The 16,346-nt window shown below is 54.5% G+C and overlaps 1 protein-coding gene across 11 annotated transcripts; it reads right to left on the reverse strand.

Annotated features, from left to right (window-relative positions):
* Window positions 1–54: 54 nt before the first annotated feature.
* Window positions 55–14,726, reverse strand: Sh3glb2 (SH3 domain containing GRB2 like, endophilin B2). 11 transcript variants are annotated; one of them, XM_029472985.1, is made up of 14 exons: window positions 14,536–14,651; window positions 10,653–10,794; window positions 10,013–10,141; window positions 5,827–5,960; window positions 5,535–5,627; window positions 4,454–4,465; window positions 3,784–3,846; window positions 2,705–2,854; window positions 2,301–2,324; window positions 1,840–1,929; window positions 1,593–1,693; window positions 1,299–1,313; window positions 949–1,189; window positions 55–678 (listed from the first exon to the last, which is right to left on the reverse strand). In XM_029472985.1, exons 1-14 carry the CDS (start codon window positions 14,596–14,598, stop codon window positions 571–573), a joined length of 1,365 nt encoding a protein of 454 aa, XP_029328845.1. In that variant the 5' UTR covers window positions 14,599–14,651; the 3' UTR covers window positions 55–570. The 11 variants fall into 11 exon arrangements, with proteins under 11 accessions (XP_029328845.1, XP_029328855.1, XP_029328848.1 ...); XM_029472993.1 differs by having other exon boundaries at window positions 587–678; window positions 1,547–1,693; XM_029472995.1 differs by lacking the exon at window positions 2,705–2,854 and having other exon boundaries at window positions 14,536–14,726.
* Between the last annotated feature and the right edge of the window lie 1,620 nt (window positions 14,727–16,346).

Raw genomic sequence — 16,346 nt, forward strand, 5'->3', positions numbered from 1 at the left:
AGAGACCAGTGAAGTCTTCCATCCACTTTCAGGGTGGCTCATGGACTGAGATCCTGATTTGCACACAAAGGAGGATTTATTTGCCAGAGAGCAAGCAGACAGGCAGAAGTCAGAATGTTAGTTAGAAACTGAGGGAATAATGGCTGTAGCCACTGTACCCAGCCAGAACCATGAGGGAAGTGGGAGGCAGCACTTGGTGCTGCTGCTCTGGCTGACCCTTCTGGTCTCCTGCCACACTCCCAGCCCTGCCCGTGTGCTGCTGTCCCCCTCAACCTTCCACAGCCAGAAGGCAGATGTTCTTTCATGCCAAGAGCATCCATCCCAGCATATCCTGAGCCCATGGTGGTGTCAAATGTAGTGACCCTCCTGCCTTAAGGGAGCCGGGAAGCCTGGGGTGTGCAGGGTTGCAGGTCAGAAGCAGGACTAGCAGAGGGGCCTGGGGCCATTCTGTCTTGTGGGCTCTTTAATAGCTGAATGACAGGCACAGCCAGAAAAGGGTTAGGTCCCTTATCCTAAGCAGCTCTGTGGCCAGCAGACGACTGTAAGTGGCAGAGCCTGGGAAGGGGCTGCTTAGCTGAGAAGTTCCAGGTAGGTGACAGGAACCTTGCCCTTCTTGTTGCCTCTCTCACCAATGAGCCAGTCGGGATCCATGCCTGGCAGGCTGTAGACAGTGATGAGCTGTTGGAGGAGAGAAGAAACTTATGCCCTAGACATGGGTGGGCCTAGTCCCAGGACTAAGCCGGGCTGAAGCTGCTACCTCCCAGTGAGAGATGTCACTTCAGGGCTGTACCTGGCCGTAGACATTAGGGACTGCTCCTGCAGACCTGTCGTCACTTCCCCTGACTCCCGCAGCTCCTCCCAGGGCCCAGGGGTCCCATGAGAATGAACAGAGTTGTGCAGACTCAGTGTTCCTGGTCTGTCCAGCTCTTCCTGCCCCTCAGGACCAACCTCATCAGCCAACAGGGCCAGCTCACTGCTGTCGGCTGCCTCGTAGTCGTAGAGCACCCGGGCCTTTCGAGTCCCACTGGCTGGGGGAGCCACCTCCTCCAGGCAGAGGGCTGCCTCTTCTGGAGGGGCCAAGGCAGCCCCAGTAGGTACCACAGGCATGGTGGCCGCAGTGGTGGTAGGTGAGGTGCTGCTCAGGGGTGGGGAGGCAGGCTCTGTGGTGCCCACGAAGGTGCCTGGAAATCTAGAGAGGAGAGTGTCTCAGCAGCCAGCGCTAGCCTGTGAGAGCCCCGCGTACTCTACAAGACAGACCAGACACTGGCCCACTTTACACACAACCCTCAATAACTTACATGGCACCCTGGGAGCTGGCAGCACGAGGGAAAAAACAAAATAGAGGAAGCTGAGATAGTCCCACCTGCTTGTCCCTGCCCACCTCCCTGGCACAAAGAAACCACTGTGAGCCCCTGGGGACTCTGATCTCACCACCTGAGGTGCCCACATGAGGTTCTAGGCAGAGCCTCCAGTCCAACCTCATGTATCATGAGGCTTTCTGAGCTCAGAAGAGAAGGCCCTTGGCCAGAAGCACTGGGCCACTCACTGGGTCTGGGAGATAGGGGGCGTCAGAGACCTGGGTCCAGCCACACCTGCCTAGCTGTTTCTGCAGATCCAGCATGTGGCGGTAGCACTGTGCATAGTAGGTTGTCTGAGACTTGACGAACTCATGGAGGCAGCGAAGGTGGTTCACCTGGAAAGAAGGTCTCCAGCCTGAGTAGGGCTTGTCCCCATCCACACTCTGCTACCACTGGGTTGGGGTGGGATGCCCAGTCTGTGGGCTGGTTCTGTGGCCTCTGCTTGTGACACAACCCAGTGGCACACAAATGTAGGACTCACATGAGTACTGCTGATCCCCTCCAGCAGGAGACGGGTCACTTCTGCCTGCCGGTCAAACTCTGTCTGCGCCACTCGAAGCTCCTGCTCAGCCTAGGTGGGGAAGGCAGTCATGAGAGCAGTGCCCCCTGCATCCTTTCCACCAGCCTTCCCTCTGCCCTCCAGGAACACAGATGCCTGACCACGGCTCTGCACCTATAACCGATATCCAGAGGAGCCAGAGCCATTTGGAATCTGTGGGTAGCTGCAGTGTCAGACCCTCCCCAGCCTGACAGGGTAGAATCTATCAGGAGACGCTACTACTTAATGTGCTATGGGACAGTCATTTCCCATAGGGGGACTTGGAATCCCCAACCAGTACCCCAGTGTAAAGCTAAAGACTCCATTTAGAGCAGCAGTTATGTCTGGGCCCCTCCCCTCCACCTTCTGGACCTTACCCCCCAGTTCCCGAAACCCTAACCCACCTTGTCGACTTCATCGTTCCAAAGCTACGTGGAGACCAGAAGAGCACCAAGCAGCAAGGAAGGCAAGGTGGGCACTGGTGAGTGGAAGAGCAGGGACAGCCAGAGGCCAAAGCCTGTGCCTGCCCCAGCTCCCGGGGACCCAACCTCTGCCCACCCTATCTTGCACAACCCACCCCAGCCCAACCAGGAGCTGAGGCTGGAACAAGGTTTGGTGTAAGGGCAGGGAGGTGGCACGCATCCCTCTAGCATGCTGCATGCAGGGCCAGCCAGCTGCAAGTCTTGCTTCTACTTTTTCTACGCCTCCCCCAACTCTGAGTGGGTCTTAGAGACCGAATGTCCCCACCCCACCCTGACTCCTGCTTGGAGGCAGGACAGGACAAGTGACCCTGGGCCAGTCACTGAACCTTTCTGTCCTCCGGCAGAGGAAGGCAGCCTCGGGCCAGAGTCACACTTGGGGTCAGTGGCAAAAGAAAAAAACAGGGCAGCCTCCACCCTCCGGGATGTTTCTCCTTCCACTCGGCCCAGGGAGGGGAGCGGGAAGTGTCATCCAGAGTCTAGGGAAGAAAAGCCCCCCTCCCCCCACCATGACTTAGGAGACCCAGTTTATGGTCATTTGTGGAAATCTGGCCTAGGACAACACCCTGATACATGGACAGTTGAACTGGGCCAGCAGAATGCACAGCCCACAGTGAGAGCACCATTGTCATGTGCCCTGTTGGAGGGCTAGTTAACAGGCCAGAGCATTGACATCTCAAAGACAATGGCCAGCCATGGAATGACAGCACAAATCACACAGTGGCATGCTCAGAACAGGAGCAGAGGGGTCAGATGGCCTGTGCGGGAGAGTTTCACCCAGGGCATAGGGTGAGAGGTGTGGCTGGCCAACCCCCCACAGCCAATAGACATCTACTAACTCAACCAGGCTACTCTGCCAGCCTAGCCTGCCTACCTCCATCTTGCCTCTGACCTGCTCCTCAGGCTGACCTCCCACCTGCTTTCCAGGAGCTTCCGAGGCCGTCTAGCTTGCAACATACCATGGTGCTAAGGCAAGAGTCTGAGACAGGAAGCCAGACCTAGGCGGCCCCCCTCTTACCTCAGGGTCCCCCCAGACCCATAAGGAGGCTGGAGTGTGGTAACTTTGTGGGAGAAAGCACAGAATGGAAAGTTCCTCAGGTTCCCTAGAGGTGGCGCTGTGCTAAGGTACTAAGGACATGAAGGGGTTCTTCTGTACAGCTAGTCAAAATATCTTCTACCTTGCCTAGGGAGAAGCCAGCTCAGCCTGCCTGCTGGACCAGACAGGGCCACATGGAGTTGTCACTTCCCTGTTCTGAGCTGCACCTCAGCCTCTCAGGACAACCTGCAATGTGAGCAGGGCCCTTGGCCTCACCTGCTGTCTTCTGGTCCTGCGCTGGCAGAGCCAGTGACAAGAGCTGTGGGCCAAGGAGGCCAGGGTGGGGCAAGGCATGGCAGGAGGGGTGCTTACCGCGGAGGCGCTGGCCGATAGAATGTAATTACGAGGTCTAGTCTCCTGAAAGTCAGGCACCGTCTGGCAGGGAACAGAGTTCATGGGGATAGGGGTCACCCTGGGCCAGGACCAATGTTGAGGCCAGGAGGTGGCCCCAGGGTCTCCTATAAGGAGATGCAAGAAACCCTGGCCCCTGGGACAGGAGGAAAGACAGATACACACAGACCCTCTGCCCACTCCAGCTAGCTGGAGATGAGACGGGCTTAGGGGTTCGATGGGTCCAAATTGAAGATGCATTGGACAGATGTGCCAGGAGCCCAAGGAACCCACAGGCTAGGCCTGCCCCTCTTCTGGGTCGCAGGCACACAGAGAGGCCCAACAGGTCCGCAGCCCTCCCCACCACAGCTCTCTCCAGCTCAGAACTTCACCACGCTGTTTCTGGCTCCTCCGTCAAGGCCAGATCCCTCCCCACAAGAGTAGATAGATGGATGCATGGGTGGACAGTGACAGGCTTTTAACATTTGCAAGAAGCTGCCTCACAGGCCAATGCCTGCATCCCCACAAACCAGAGACTCTGCAGCCAATTGCAAAAGCCCGAGGGCATGCCCTGCGCTGGCCGCAGCACCTGGGCCCTCGGGCGGGATGGGCGAACTGGAAGCAGCACAGCACATGGGACAGGTATACTCACATCGCCCTCACACTGAGCCAAGTTACCCAAAGCAGAAGGGAAAGGAACAAAAACAAGAGAGTTAGTAAGTCCACAGCAGGGGGAGCAGGCACAGCCAGACCCCTCAGGAGTCCTGGGGAGCAGGCCCTAGGGACACTGCTCATACCTCATGTGACTCACAGGCCCAAGGCCCTCTGGGCCCAAAGGGGAAGCGGTTACCCTGCAGTGACTAAGGAGAGGCAGAAGTGACAGGGAGTGTGACAGGGAGTGGGGATGCTTCGCTCAAGTGATCCTAAGAGCCATATTCTCTTCACATATGGACGGAGCACACTGATGACCTGGGACCCTGCTATGGCTCTCACCAGAGGCAGTGTCAGCCCCAGTGAGCACAGTGACCATGCTGTAGGGAGGGAGGGTAGAATGGTGGCGAGTTACAGGCAGTGGAGAGCCCAGCAGGCTCGCCTAGCCTGGCCCACCTTTCTTCAGCTGAGAGGCTGAGAGGCATAGGAGTTTCCCTAACATACCCTGGGTCTAGGACTTTCCTTCTCAGGACCCATGTTGGCTGTTAGGTCCCTTACACCCTTGAGCAGCCTGCATACCAAGACAGCGCCTGACCCTTCTAATACAGCCTGTCCCATCCTGGTTGGTGTAGGAGGAGCAGGCCGGCCCAGGCCCTGCTCCGTACACAGTCCCTGTGTGGGCTATGGGGGCTGACCAGCTCTAGTGCTCTCCACAGCCTAGGGGAACCTAAGCATAGGGCACTGTGTACCCCATGTTCAAGCAGCAGGTGGAGAGTTAGTGAGGGAGCCATGCCCAGGCAGGGACAGGCTGAGCACCCACGAAGGCAGGAAAGGCATGCAAGAATTCCATCTAATGTCCTAGAGGCTTGCAGAGTGCCCAGCCCAGTTATAGTCACTGTGAATCTGCCCACCTCATACATGTCTGTCTGGAGCCACTAGGGTTCCCTGGGGTGGGGACAGAGACCATGACCTGACCAGGCAGCGCAGTCTAGCCCCAGCCAAGGAGGAAGAGCATGCCAAACACCAGGTCCCTGCACACCCCACCCCAGTGCCTGGAAGCAAGGAGGGGCAGGAGCACTTACCGTGGCTTTGGCTTCGGCTGCCTTGGCCTTCTTTAGCCGGGCTTTGCAGGCATCCAGGTCAAGACGCCGGTTCTGCAGGAGCCGCCTCTCCTTCTGCAGGGATGACAGGGACAGTGAGACGGGCCAGACCTGGCCAAATCTGACCAGAGACCCCTTGCAAACTAAGAACCACAAATGGACAGTCATTCTTGGTCACTCAGCCTGCAGGAGCCACCTTTACGGAGGTCTGGATTCCCTGCCTGGGATGAAAACCTATGCATAGAGTTCGGAGGAGCGGCCCCAGACTCCTCACCGAGATCGTTTTCCAGTCCCCCTCTAGGAAGTTGCGCAGGGGTGTGAGGAAGCTGAGGGAAGCAGTGTGAATGAAATCCCGCTCTGCTGCTCCGAGGCGCTTCTCAGCTTCTGACACCTTGATCAGCGTCTTCCCTGGCAAGAGAGTTGTAGGGTGAGAGAGAGGCAAACACCAGCCACTCCGCCTCCAACAGGGCTGCCAAGCAAGCATAGGCAACCTACAGAGTTGCCAACCTGAGACAGACAGACGAGCTGCACACCTAACAAGACACACAGTCAGGGGCTACTGGCATGGCTGGGGTGGAGCCTTGCCTCGTAGGCAGGGCATGAGACCTGGTGTCTCAAGAACACACACAAGACTGGGGAGTCCCAGCATGAGAAAAAGGAGTTTAACAAGTATCCCCAGTCACACTGACTGAACGCAGCTATCAAAGATGTCAACTTCCAGACCCTGGAAATCGTTCAAAGCACAAAAACAAATGATCAAGTGGCATTAGGAGACCTGCCTAGTGGTAAGGGCATCCCCCTGCCCCACCAGAACTGAACACAGTGCAGAAAAGTCTAAGGCATCCTGGATACCTCTAAGCAAGCATTCCTGTGGTATGTCTGAGACAGGCTGGAGAACGCACCAGCCACTTCCCACCACTAGCTGACTAGGAAGCCTTGCCCCCTGGAGGCAAAAGCTAGCTGGATCTGTAAACTGCTCAACCTTTAGACGGTTTCCCAACTCACACACACTCACTTCCTGGGAAAGTCTCAGGGGATGGAGATACTTAAGAACAACCTCTGGGGCTGGTGAGATGGCTCAGTGGGTAAGAGCACCCGACTGCTCTTCCGAAGGTCCGGAGTTCAAATCCCAGCAACCACATGGTGGCTCACAACCATCCGTAACGAGATCTGACTCCCTCTTCTGGAGTGTCTGAAGACAGCTACAGTGTACTTACATATAATAAATAAATAAAATCCTTTAAAAAAANNAAAAAAAAAAAAGAACAACCTCTGACCAATGCTGGCTGGCCACTAACATGTGCTGACCCAGGCACGACTCCCTGGGAGTAACCTTGAAACAAGAAGAGCAAGCAGTGAAGCCAGGCGGTGGTAGCGCACGCCTGTAATCCCAGCACTAGGGAGACAGGTGGATTTCTGAATTCGAGGCCAGCCTGGTCTACAAAGTGAGCTCCAGGACAGCCAGGGCTACACAGAGAAACCCTGTCTTGAAAAACCAAAATAAATAAATAAATAAATAAATAAATAAATAAAGGAAGAAGAAGAAGAGCAAGCTGGGAATGGTGGGCAGGCCTCTAACCTCATCAACTGTGAGGCTGAGGCTGGACAATCCAGAGTTAGAGGCCATTCTGGGCAAATCAGGAAGACCCTGCCTCAAAAAAATAAAAAAACAAAACAAAAACAAAAAGACTTGTATAAATCCAACACCTCAATAATTACATTAACTGGACTAATAAGCACACTAATGAAGAGGTAATGAATATCAGAATGGATATTTAAAAGACTAAACAATATTGTCTATACTCAACACTATTGGCTAGAGCCACACTTGAGGTTTTATGATATAAACTGACTGAGAAGAGCAGGAAAAGATGCTGTGCAAAGACGGCAGTGGACAGCTGAGTAGCCAAAGAGGCATCAGGCAAAATGGACCTTACTCGGCCTCCCAAGTAGTGAAGGCACAGCTTATACCGCGCTGGCTACATGGTGAGGATAACACAGTCAATCCAGGGCTGGCCGCGGTGTCACTCAGTAACTGCTGCACCAGCCTGGGGACCTGAATTCAGACCCCTGGCACCTACATACAACTCAGGGCAATGGCATGCATCTATAACCTTACTACAGATGGCAGTGGAGACAGAAGACTGGCTACCAAGAAAGCAGGATGTAAGAAAGCTACAGGGTAAGAGCGAGGACAGTGGAGGAAGACATGCAAACCTGACTTCTGGCCTCCACAAGCATGCACCCGCACACCAATCCATCAGAAAGACAGTGTAAGGACCCAACACCGACTGCAGGAGAAAAGACGGTGCAACAAACGGCTGGGAGGGCCCTGCTCGTTCTCGATAGCCATGTAAGACAGTCAGCAAGAGCACACAGTCAGCAGCGGCCCTTCCTGAACAATGCTTTACCTGGTAACACATAATATAACACACACCAATCCCCTCACAGGTCATATACTAGGCAAGAGGTTCTCAACTTGCGGGTAGAGCCCCAGGGTCAAATGACCTTTTCACAGGTCACCTAAGACCATCAGAGAACACGGAGATTTACATTGCGATTCATAACGGTAGCACAATTACAGTTATGAAGCAATGAAAGTAACGTGATGGTTAGGGTCAGCACATTTGGCACTGTATTAGAGGCTCTCAGTGTTAGGAAGGTTGAGCAGCACTCGTGTAGCCCAGGAACAAAGTCGAATTTTAAACTCCAGGCTGAAGATCAAACAGCGGACTGCCAGTGGATATAAAGCCACAGAGCTGCCTGGAAGAACAAGCTGGCTGTCCCTCTCTTTCTCCTTGCCAGCAGCCCAGGCTTATGGGATGCTAGACACAAGCCACAGACCCTGTCAAGCCCAGCAGCACCTTAGCAATGTCTGATAGAGCTGCAGCCCCGAAATTTCTCAAAAGGCTGGATACGGAGCTGAAGCAATGGGAGACACACCAAAAAGCATGTTACTGGTAGTGTGAGCTGGACACCAGGACTGATCATAACAGGGAGACATTTGGATGAGGTAGACATGTTTGTACAACTCTAAATTCACTCCGGTGAATTTAGAGTTGTACAAACAAACACATATATATATATAAAGTACATTTTATGATCTGTAAGATATATATTTGAATATAATTCAGAAGCGAAGGAAGAGAGACAGAGGAGGCTCGTGACTGACAGACTGGCAGCCTGACGCAGATCTGCTAGGTGATGGCAGATGAGTGTTGAGCTGGAATCCGGAGCACGGGTTGCTCATCCAGAGGACCAATGTGCAGTTCCCAGCACTCATGCTGGCGAGGTCACACAGCCTGGAACTCCAGGTCCAAGGGAACCCATGCCCTCTTCCAGCCTCCCTGGGCACCAGGCACACAAGTGATACAACACGTATGCATGCAGGCAAAACGTCCACACACAGAAGACTAGATCATTTCTTTAAAGTTAGGTTGCAGAGTACAGAGGATCCTACTGAGAGGCACAGGTCAGGGCCAGGGAGATGCTCAGTCAGGAAGGTGAGCTCCACACAGGCACGAGGACCCGAGTCAGTGCCCAGAACACATGTACAGCAGGGGCGGTGACATGGCATTAGAACCTCAGTGTTCCCCAAGTAGGGACAAGGTAGATCCAGAGCCGGCCAGCCGCGCTCTAGCCAGTGAGTAAAGACCATGTCCTAGTGAGAGAAAAGGTTGGACCTCCGGCCTCTACACACATGCACACATGAGCACACACACATGAGCACACATGCCGACACACAACCTAGGGCTGGCACAAAGCTCAGGGTAAAGTGCTTGCCCGGCATCCATAGAACCCCAGGTTCCAACTCCAGCACCACAGAAACAACACACACACACACACACACACACACACACACCCCACACACACAGATACACACACACAGACATCCCCCCACACACACAGATACACACACACACACACCCCACATACACACCCATACACACACACAGACACAGATACACACCACACACACACACACACCCATACACACACCACCCACACACACACCACACACACACCACATACACACCCCCACATACACACATATACCCACACCCACACCCCCCTCCCCCACACCCCTCCCCACACACACCACATACACACACACCACACACACACCACACAGGCACCTTGCACACACACTCACCACACCTCACACATACATCTAAACTGGTTAAGGTAGGATTCATTCTTTTATTCTCTTCTACACCCACAGAAGAGCTTACATTTAGCATAAACTCAGGTCATCTGTATAACTTTAAACAGAGGAAGTTCGCCTGCCAGCCTCTGCCCTCAATCCCAGCATTCGTGGTCAAAGCCCCTGGAGCTCTGGGATTTAAGGCCAGCCCTAAATAGCAAAATCTAGTCCAAAGTGAGAAAGAGGGGGAGGCAAGGCAAGGAGGTGGAACTTCAAAAGCTAGAGACAGTGAGTGCCCCACACACAGTCTACTCACCATAGGGAGTGCTGGGGCCCAGCTCACTGGCTGCCTCTGCCATGTACTGAGCCAGCAGCTCCCCATTGGTGACTCTCGAGGGCACCTTTCTGTCCAGCTTCTCATACAGGAACTCCTCCACACGAGCACCTGTAGGGAGATAGCAGTCAAAACCACAGGGCTCTCTGGTCTAAACCAAAGATGACAGCCAGTGAGAGAACACACCCCGGGCAGCCCTACCCCCACCCCAGCATCTGCACTGAAGACTTCCAGGATGCCAAGGCCCAAAGACATAAAATAACAGCTCCCAGTCTCACAGAGCTGAAGTCAGCACCTCCTTGTCTCCCCTATTTGAACAGGATTTATGGTGTGTAGCACACATCAGAAAAACGCCCTGCCCTTGGTCCCCAGGCCTCTTTGGACACTTAGGCACACTGCAGGTTTACAGGTGACATGCAGGTTGCCCTCACTTGTGAAGTTTCTCTGGCAGGAGCTGGCTCTGACTGTGGTCAGGTCCTTTCCCATCTCCAGGCTCTCGAGCCATCCCAGGCTCGCACCTGTAGTCCCCATGAGGGCTAGCCTGGCCTTCCCTCTGTGGAGCCCTGGGCTGTGGTCCTGAGCCTGACGGGTGCCCACCTGCCTCTGCCCCGCACCCACTCACTGGGGTTGGGCTGCAGCAACACCTCGGTCTGCCTCAGGATCCGCTCTGTCCAGTTCTTGGTGCTGTCTGCCCGAGCTAGGAGGTTTTCAAAGTGGGCGTCAAGCTCCGTCTTCTCAGCCTGGCCAAACTTCTCCTCTGTGAACTGGGGAAGAAGTGCAGGCGAGGGCCTGGGTCAGAACCTCTCACAACCCACCCTGGGTCTTGCATGCCTTTTTCTAGGGTGAGGGGACGGGTAAGTCAGGATTGAGGCTCCTGGAAACCCCATAGCATCTCTGGTCCCTCTCTCCACAAAAACATGAGTGCTTCCAGTGAGTGTGAGCCCTGAGGAAACGGTCACCAGGGAGGCAACTTGGTAGCAGGTCCTTAGGGAACAGATGGGGCACAGGGCAAGGGTCTCCATGGGAAAGAGGGGCTAGGACAGAGAACAGAAAGAATCTAGGTTCTAGCTTACAGAGACCCTATTCATGCCTCATTTCTGCTCATGGGACTCTATGACACCGAGAGAGGGCTTTGCCTCTCTGGGCCTCAGCTTCTCCTTAAAACAGATAGTAAAAATGCTTCTCATAGGCTACAGAGGGGAAGACAGAAGAGATGTGGGTTAGACACGAGGGGTTAGACACGAGGGGGCTGGCAACTGAGCTTGTGCCCAGCGTGAATACACACATTGCTGATGGGCAGTGTGTCTAGGGAGGGAGTGTGGGGAGGGAGGTTAGCCAAATGTTTGGCTTCTGGGTGTGGCAAACAGAGAACACTGCCAGCCCACCAGAGCCAGCAGCTGAGTGTACCCAGAATCTGGCAGGTCACACGGGTCCCCCATCAGAGCTGGCTGGAGCCATGTGGGCCACCTAGGAATAATGGGAAACTGGTCCAAGTCCTGGACATCTAATGTCGAAAAGCCCAGGAACAGATATCCCCCAAGCAAAGGCTTTTTCCAGCCAGGTGACCAGGCTTGCCCCAGGTCATTGGCCAGCAGCAAAAGGTGAAATCTGCTCCAGGTGTAAGATAAGGAGCACACTGTACAGCCTGGGGCACAGAGTCTCTGCAGTATTGGAAGCAAGCAGGGTCAAGCTTCCCATTACACAGATATGGCCACTGAGGCCAAGCAAAGGGCTGTGCTGAAGTCAGGGTCTAGGGGGCAGGAGACTCTGCAGAGCCACTGCCTGGGATGAATCATACAGAGGCCGGCCAAGGAGCCACCAGGTCTCTCAGCAGCCATCAATTATGCAGCAGGCCCTGGGCTTCTCCCGGCTTTAAGCCTCCCTCCTCCCTCAGCTCCCTGTGCAGCTCAGCCTCTCCCTGTCTTCACAGTCCCTTCCTGTCCATCCTTTTGTGTGATCCTAACTCTCCAAGGACCCAAATCCTAGCAGGTCCCAGCCCTCCCAGAGCACCCAGCCATCTGAGGCTGTGAGGAGTCTCACTTTCCAGCTGAGGAAAAGGACCAGAGAGGCGGCAGCAGCTCCCTGGGCCTCAGTTTCTCCCTGGAAAGCAGCAAAAACCCACCTCACAGAACATCCAGCCAGCGTATAGCATGGGTTTAAGAAACAGTTTTGTTTTTGGAAATTTTGGGAATGGAACCTGGAGCCTCAAATGTCCTGGAGTAGAAGACTCCTGCTGAGCCACACCCGGCCCAGGGGTAGTGTTAGCCAGTGTCATCACTTATAAAGTCTCCCCGTGGTGTCATGGAGGGGGGTGGTCAAAAGCTGCCAAACATACAGGTTCACATATTTACTGGGCTTTCCTGAGCCCTGGGTGTCCACTTTGACCCACTGATACCTGCTCGACTTGGCTGAGGGTGAAGCCCTGGCGACAGTACCTGTCACTGCTAAGCTCCTCGGCAGGGTGGCGCCCACACCCACCCACAAGCATAGCATTCCTACTACTCTGGTGTGCTGTGTGGCGGGCTTTCCGTGCCTCCCTGCCCTGGTGGGGCCACTCTGCCACTGGCACCTGCTTCACAGTCTTTGGCTGATGTTTCAGACACAACGCTGGGGCCCTCTATGAGGGATGCCACCCTGAAAAATCACTCTTGGAGAAGGGATCTTGTCCTTAGGTTTCAGGTTGGGGAGGCTTTGCTCCCCTTGGGATGCAGGTGAGATGAGTCTCTCAAAATCATCACTGGTCCACACAGGGAACGTGTGCTTGTGTGTCCTGGTGCCTGGCACAGGGACACTGACCCATCGGAGCTGTTACGCCTTAGTAATAAAGAACACCTCCATCTTCCTGATGCCTCCCTCCCATGGAACACGTCTCTAGGTCACACTACAGGTGCCTGCCGCCTCTGTTACCTAATTCCTTCTCTTCAAAGGGGAAGGGGATGGTGCCTGAAACAGTCCAAGGCAGTTACCAGCAAGATGGCATCAGCAGGAGGGTGGGTGTGTGGAGCACAGAAAGTCTCTATTTATAACACTCCCAGCTCCCTCCTCCACCCCAGCCTGGGCCTGGGCCCTGGCTGCAGCTCAAGTGTGACCCGTGTGCCTGCCCCCATCAGGCAGAGTGAGGCCTGGAAGCTGTATGCAACCACTCCCTCCAAGCCCTCTCTGTGGGCCTGGCCAGGTCAGATGGCAAGACCCAGCAGTGGCAGGAAAGCAGCAGATCAGGTTCTTCCCAGATGTGTGAGATAGTGTGGTTGCCATGCCAACCCTGGGACAGGCTTTCCCCCTCATGCAAGAGACGGAGGAGGCTCAGAGGCCCTCGTATTCTCTCTAGTGCCGGGGTTGCCCACCAAGCTTGGAACGGGAGTGGCAATCAGCACTGGGACACTCAGTCTCAGGGGAGACCTGTGCTTTCTAGTAAACACGGCCACATGGGCCTCTGAGGGGGAGGGGAGGGGGCTGCGCCTAGCAGTTCAACAAGGGCAGCATACAGAACTTATTCCTGAGGTACTGAGATGGGTTAGACCAGGGGTGCAGAAACCTCAGGAACCCCATCCCCGCCCTTGGAGCAGACAGGGCCTCCCAGCTGAACCTCATACCTGCTTTACAGAAGGGCAGAGTGAGGCTCAGATGGCTTGTCCAAGGTCACTGCAGGCTGCACAGGTGCACTTAGCCTCAGGAACTGCACTTGCAGCCAACCCAGGAAAGAGGGCCACTCACCCCATTTCTCAGAGCGAGAAACAGAGGCCCTGAAGTAAAGCTCTCCTGTCCCCCAAGGTCACGAGAAGCATTACCATCCATACCCTGACTCCAGCCCTTTGCTGAGACATGAATTCGCCTCAGTTTCTCTTTCTTCTACCAAATGTTTAGGACTTGTTCCAATATCAGCATTACCGGCCTGGACAGAACCCAAAGAGCCAGCCAGATCCTAGCCTTCTGACATCCTTTAGGCCTGGGAAGTAAAAGGAAACAAGCCTCCCGCAGAGCAGAAAGGAAATAACTCCTGGCTTCCGGCCTGACTCTCCAAGCGTGTGAAAGGGACTGGATGCAACCATAGCACCAACCTGCCCATTGCACGGGTATGGAGACTGAGGCTCGCAAAAGGAATTGGGGTATTTTTGTGTGGCCCTCAACCTGCCAGCCTGGCCTGGGGCGGGGGAGGGGAGGAAGGCAGACTAGTGCAGAGAGGTCTGAACCACCCAGTGGGCATCCACCTCCCGGGCTTTGCAGGCACCAGGGCAGTGGGCAAACCTGTCAGTGCAAACGGGCACTGCCAGGCGCCCAGGCACCGGAGCCCAGGCCCCCATGGGTTCCGGGCCATAGTGGGGTGCAGCTGACCTCGCTGGGAGCTCCCCTGGGCAGCTCGGGGACAAGAGAACAGGGGCCCGAGCTGTCCCCAGCGCGCACAGCCGCTGCTGCAGGAAAGGGGCTCCTGCTGCAGGGTGCCCGCCCGCCCGCCCGGGGCGCGCTCCACATCCGGGCCCCATGAGCGGCGTCGTGCCAGGCCTCACCTGCACCGCCCGAGTGAAGAAGATGCCCGCGTCCGACGCCAGCTTCTTCATGTTGAAGTCCATGGCGCGCCCGTACGCAGGGCCGCCGCGCCGGCCCCAGAGCAGCCGGCAGCCCCCCGCCCCGCCTCACGCACCCCGCCGCACCCCGCCCACCTGCTGCCTGCGCCCGCCCTCTGCGCGCGCGCGCCCGCGGCCGAGCCGAGCGCGGGGCGGGGCCAGGCGCGCGAGGCGGGGCTTTGGGGAGCACTGCTGCCCCTGCCGGCCGCCTGCCACACTAGCGGGCTCTTCACGCTAATCAACATTTTACTAAACCAAGGTTTCCGTGCACCCTCGAGGTCTCTGCGGACGCACTGTAACAATATACTATTGATTATTTTGGTAATTCTTTATGCAAATTTTAGTGTTTTTTTTAAATAGTTGGGAATATATTTGTTTAAAACAGGGTCTCTCCAGGCCCCTCCTGGCCTTGAATTCCAAATGTAGATCAGGCTGGCATCCAATTCACAGAAACTTCTGCTGGGATTAAAAGTGTGCACCACATCTACCCGTTTTTGTTTTTGTTTGCTTTCCTGTTTTAATTTTTTTCCCTCTGTGTGTGGCTGTATATTTGTGTTTGTGTCTGTGTGTTTGCTTGCGTGTGCATGAGCACAGGGTGTCACCGTGACCATGACATTGCAGGGATACTGCCATCACACTGGCCATGGGAGCCCGCGGACCATGCTTCTGGAATTTACATGACTTATTTTATTTAGGTTCTCAAGGCTGTGCAATTAAGTTCTTTAACCATGGAGCTGTCTTCCCAAACCTGTTTTTGCTTTTAAATTTTATGTTTTATCATGGGTGTGTGTTTGTGTGTGAAAGAATATGCATGTGAGACAGGGGACACAGCAAGCTGTGGCATGGATGTGGAGGTCAGAGAACAACTTTCTAGAGTCCCCTCTTCTTCTTGTATGAGTTCTGTAGTCCTGAAAGTCAAACTCGGGGCAAGGTCCATGACCCGCTGAGCCATCTCTCTGGCTTCCTTTTATTTTGTTTGTTAATTTTTAAAATGTGTTTATGTGTAAGGGTGTTTTGCTTGCATGTACTATGGATTCTATGTGTGTAGTGCCCACAGACACCGGAAGAGGGTGTTGGATCCCCTGGGACTGACATTACAGATGGCTGTGAGCCACCATCTGAGGGCTGGGAACAGAACCCAGGACCTCTGAAAGAGCAGCCAGTGCCCTTGACTGCTGAGCCATCTCTCCAGCCCCTCCCTCCTTTTCAGATTTATTTCTGTTTTTATTTGTGTGTATGTGAACACACACCACATGCTTACAGAGACCAGAGGAGGGGGTCAGATCTGGCAGAGCTGCAATTAAAGGCAGCTTTGAGAAGCCTCACACGGATGTTGGGAACCAAATTCTGGTCCTGTGAAAGAACAGTGTGTGGGCTTGACCTTGGATGCACTTCTCCTGCCTGCTTTGTTGCTATTGTTTATTGGTTTGGGGTTTTTGGTTTTGGGTTTGGTCTTTGCTGCAAGGTCTCCTGCAGCCCAGGCTGCTCTCAAACTTAATAGGCAGTTGAAGATAGGCACGGCTTCTCCATCTTCCTGTTGGAATCACAGGCAGGTGTTGCTTCCTAGCTGTAAATTATGTATGCAGCAGGCACAGGGCACAGAGTGATAACTGGGTGTATGCCATTTCAGTGGAATAATGAAAGCAAGCTCATTTATCATGTCTGCCGACTTTTGACCCCTCACAAGAACATTGCCTGTCTACATCCTTAGCAGTTTTGTTTTGTTTTTTTTTTGTTTGTTTTTTTTTTTTTTT

The sequence above is a fragment of the Mus caroli genome, chromosome 2 (assembly GCF_900094665.2).
Source record: "Mus caroli chromosome 2, CAROLI_EIJ_v1.1, whole genome shotgun sequence".
NCBI lineage: Eukaryota > Metazoa > Chordata > Mammalia > Rodentia > Muridae > Mus > Mus caroli.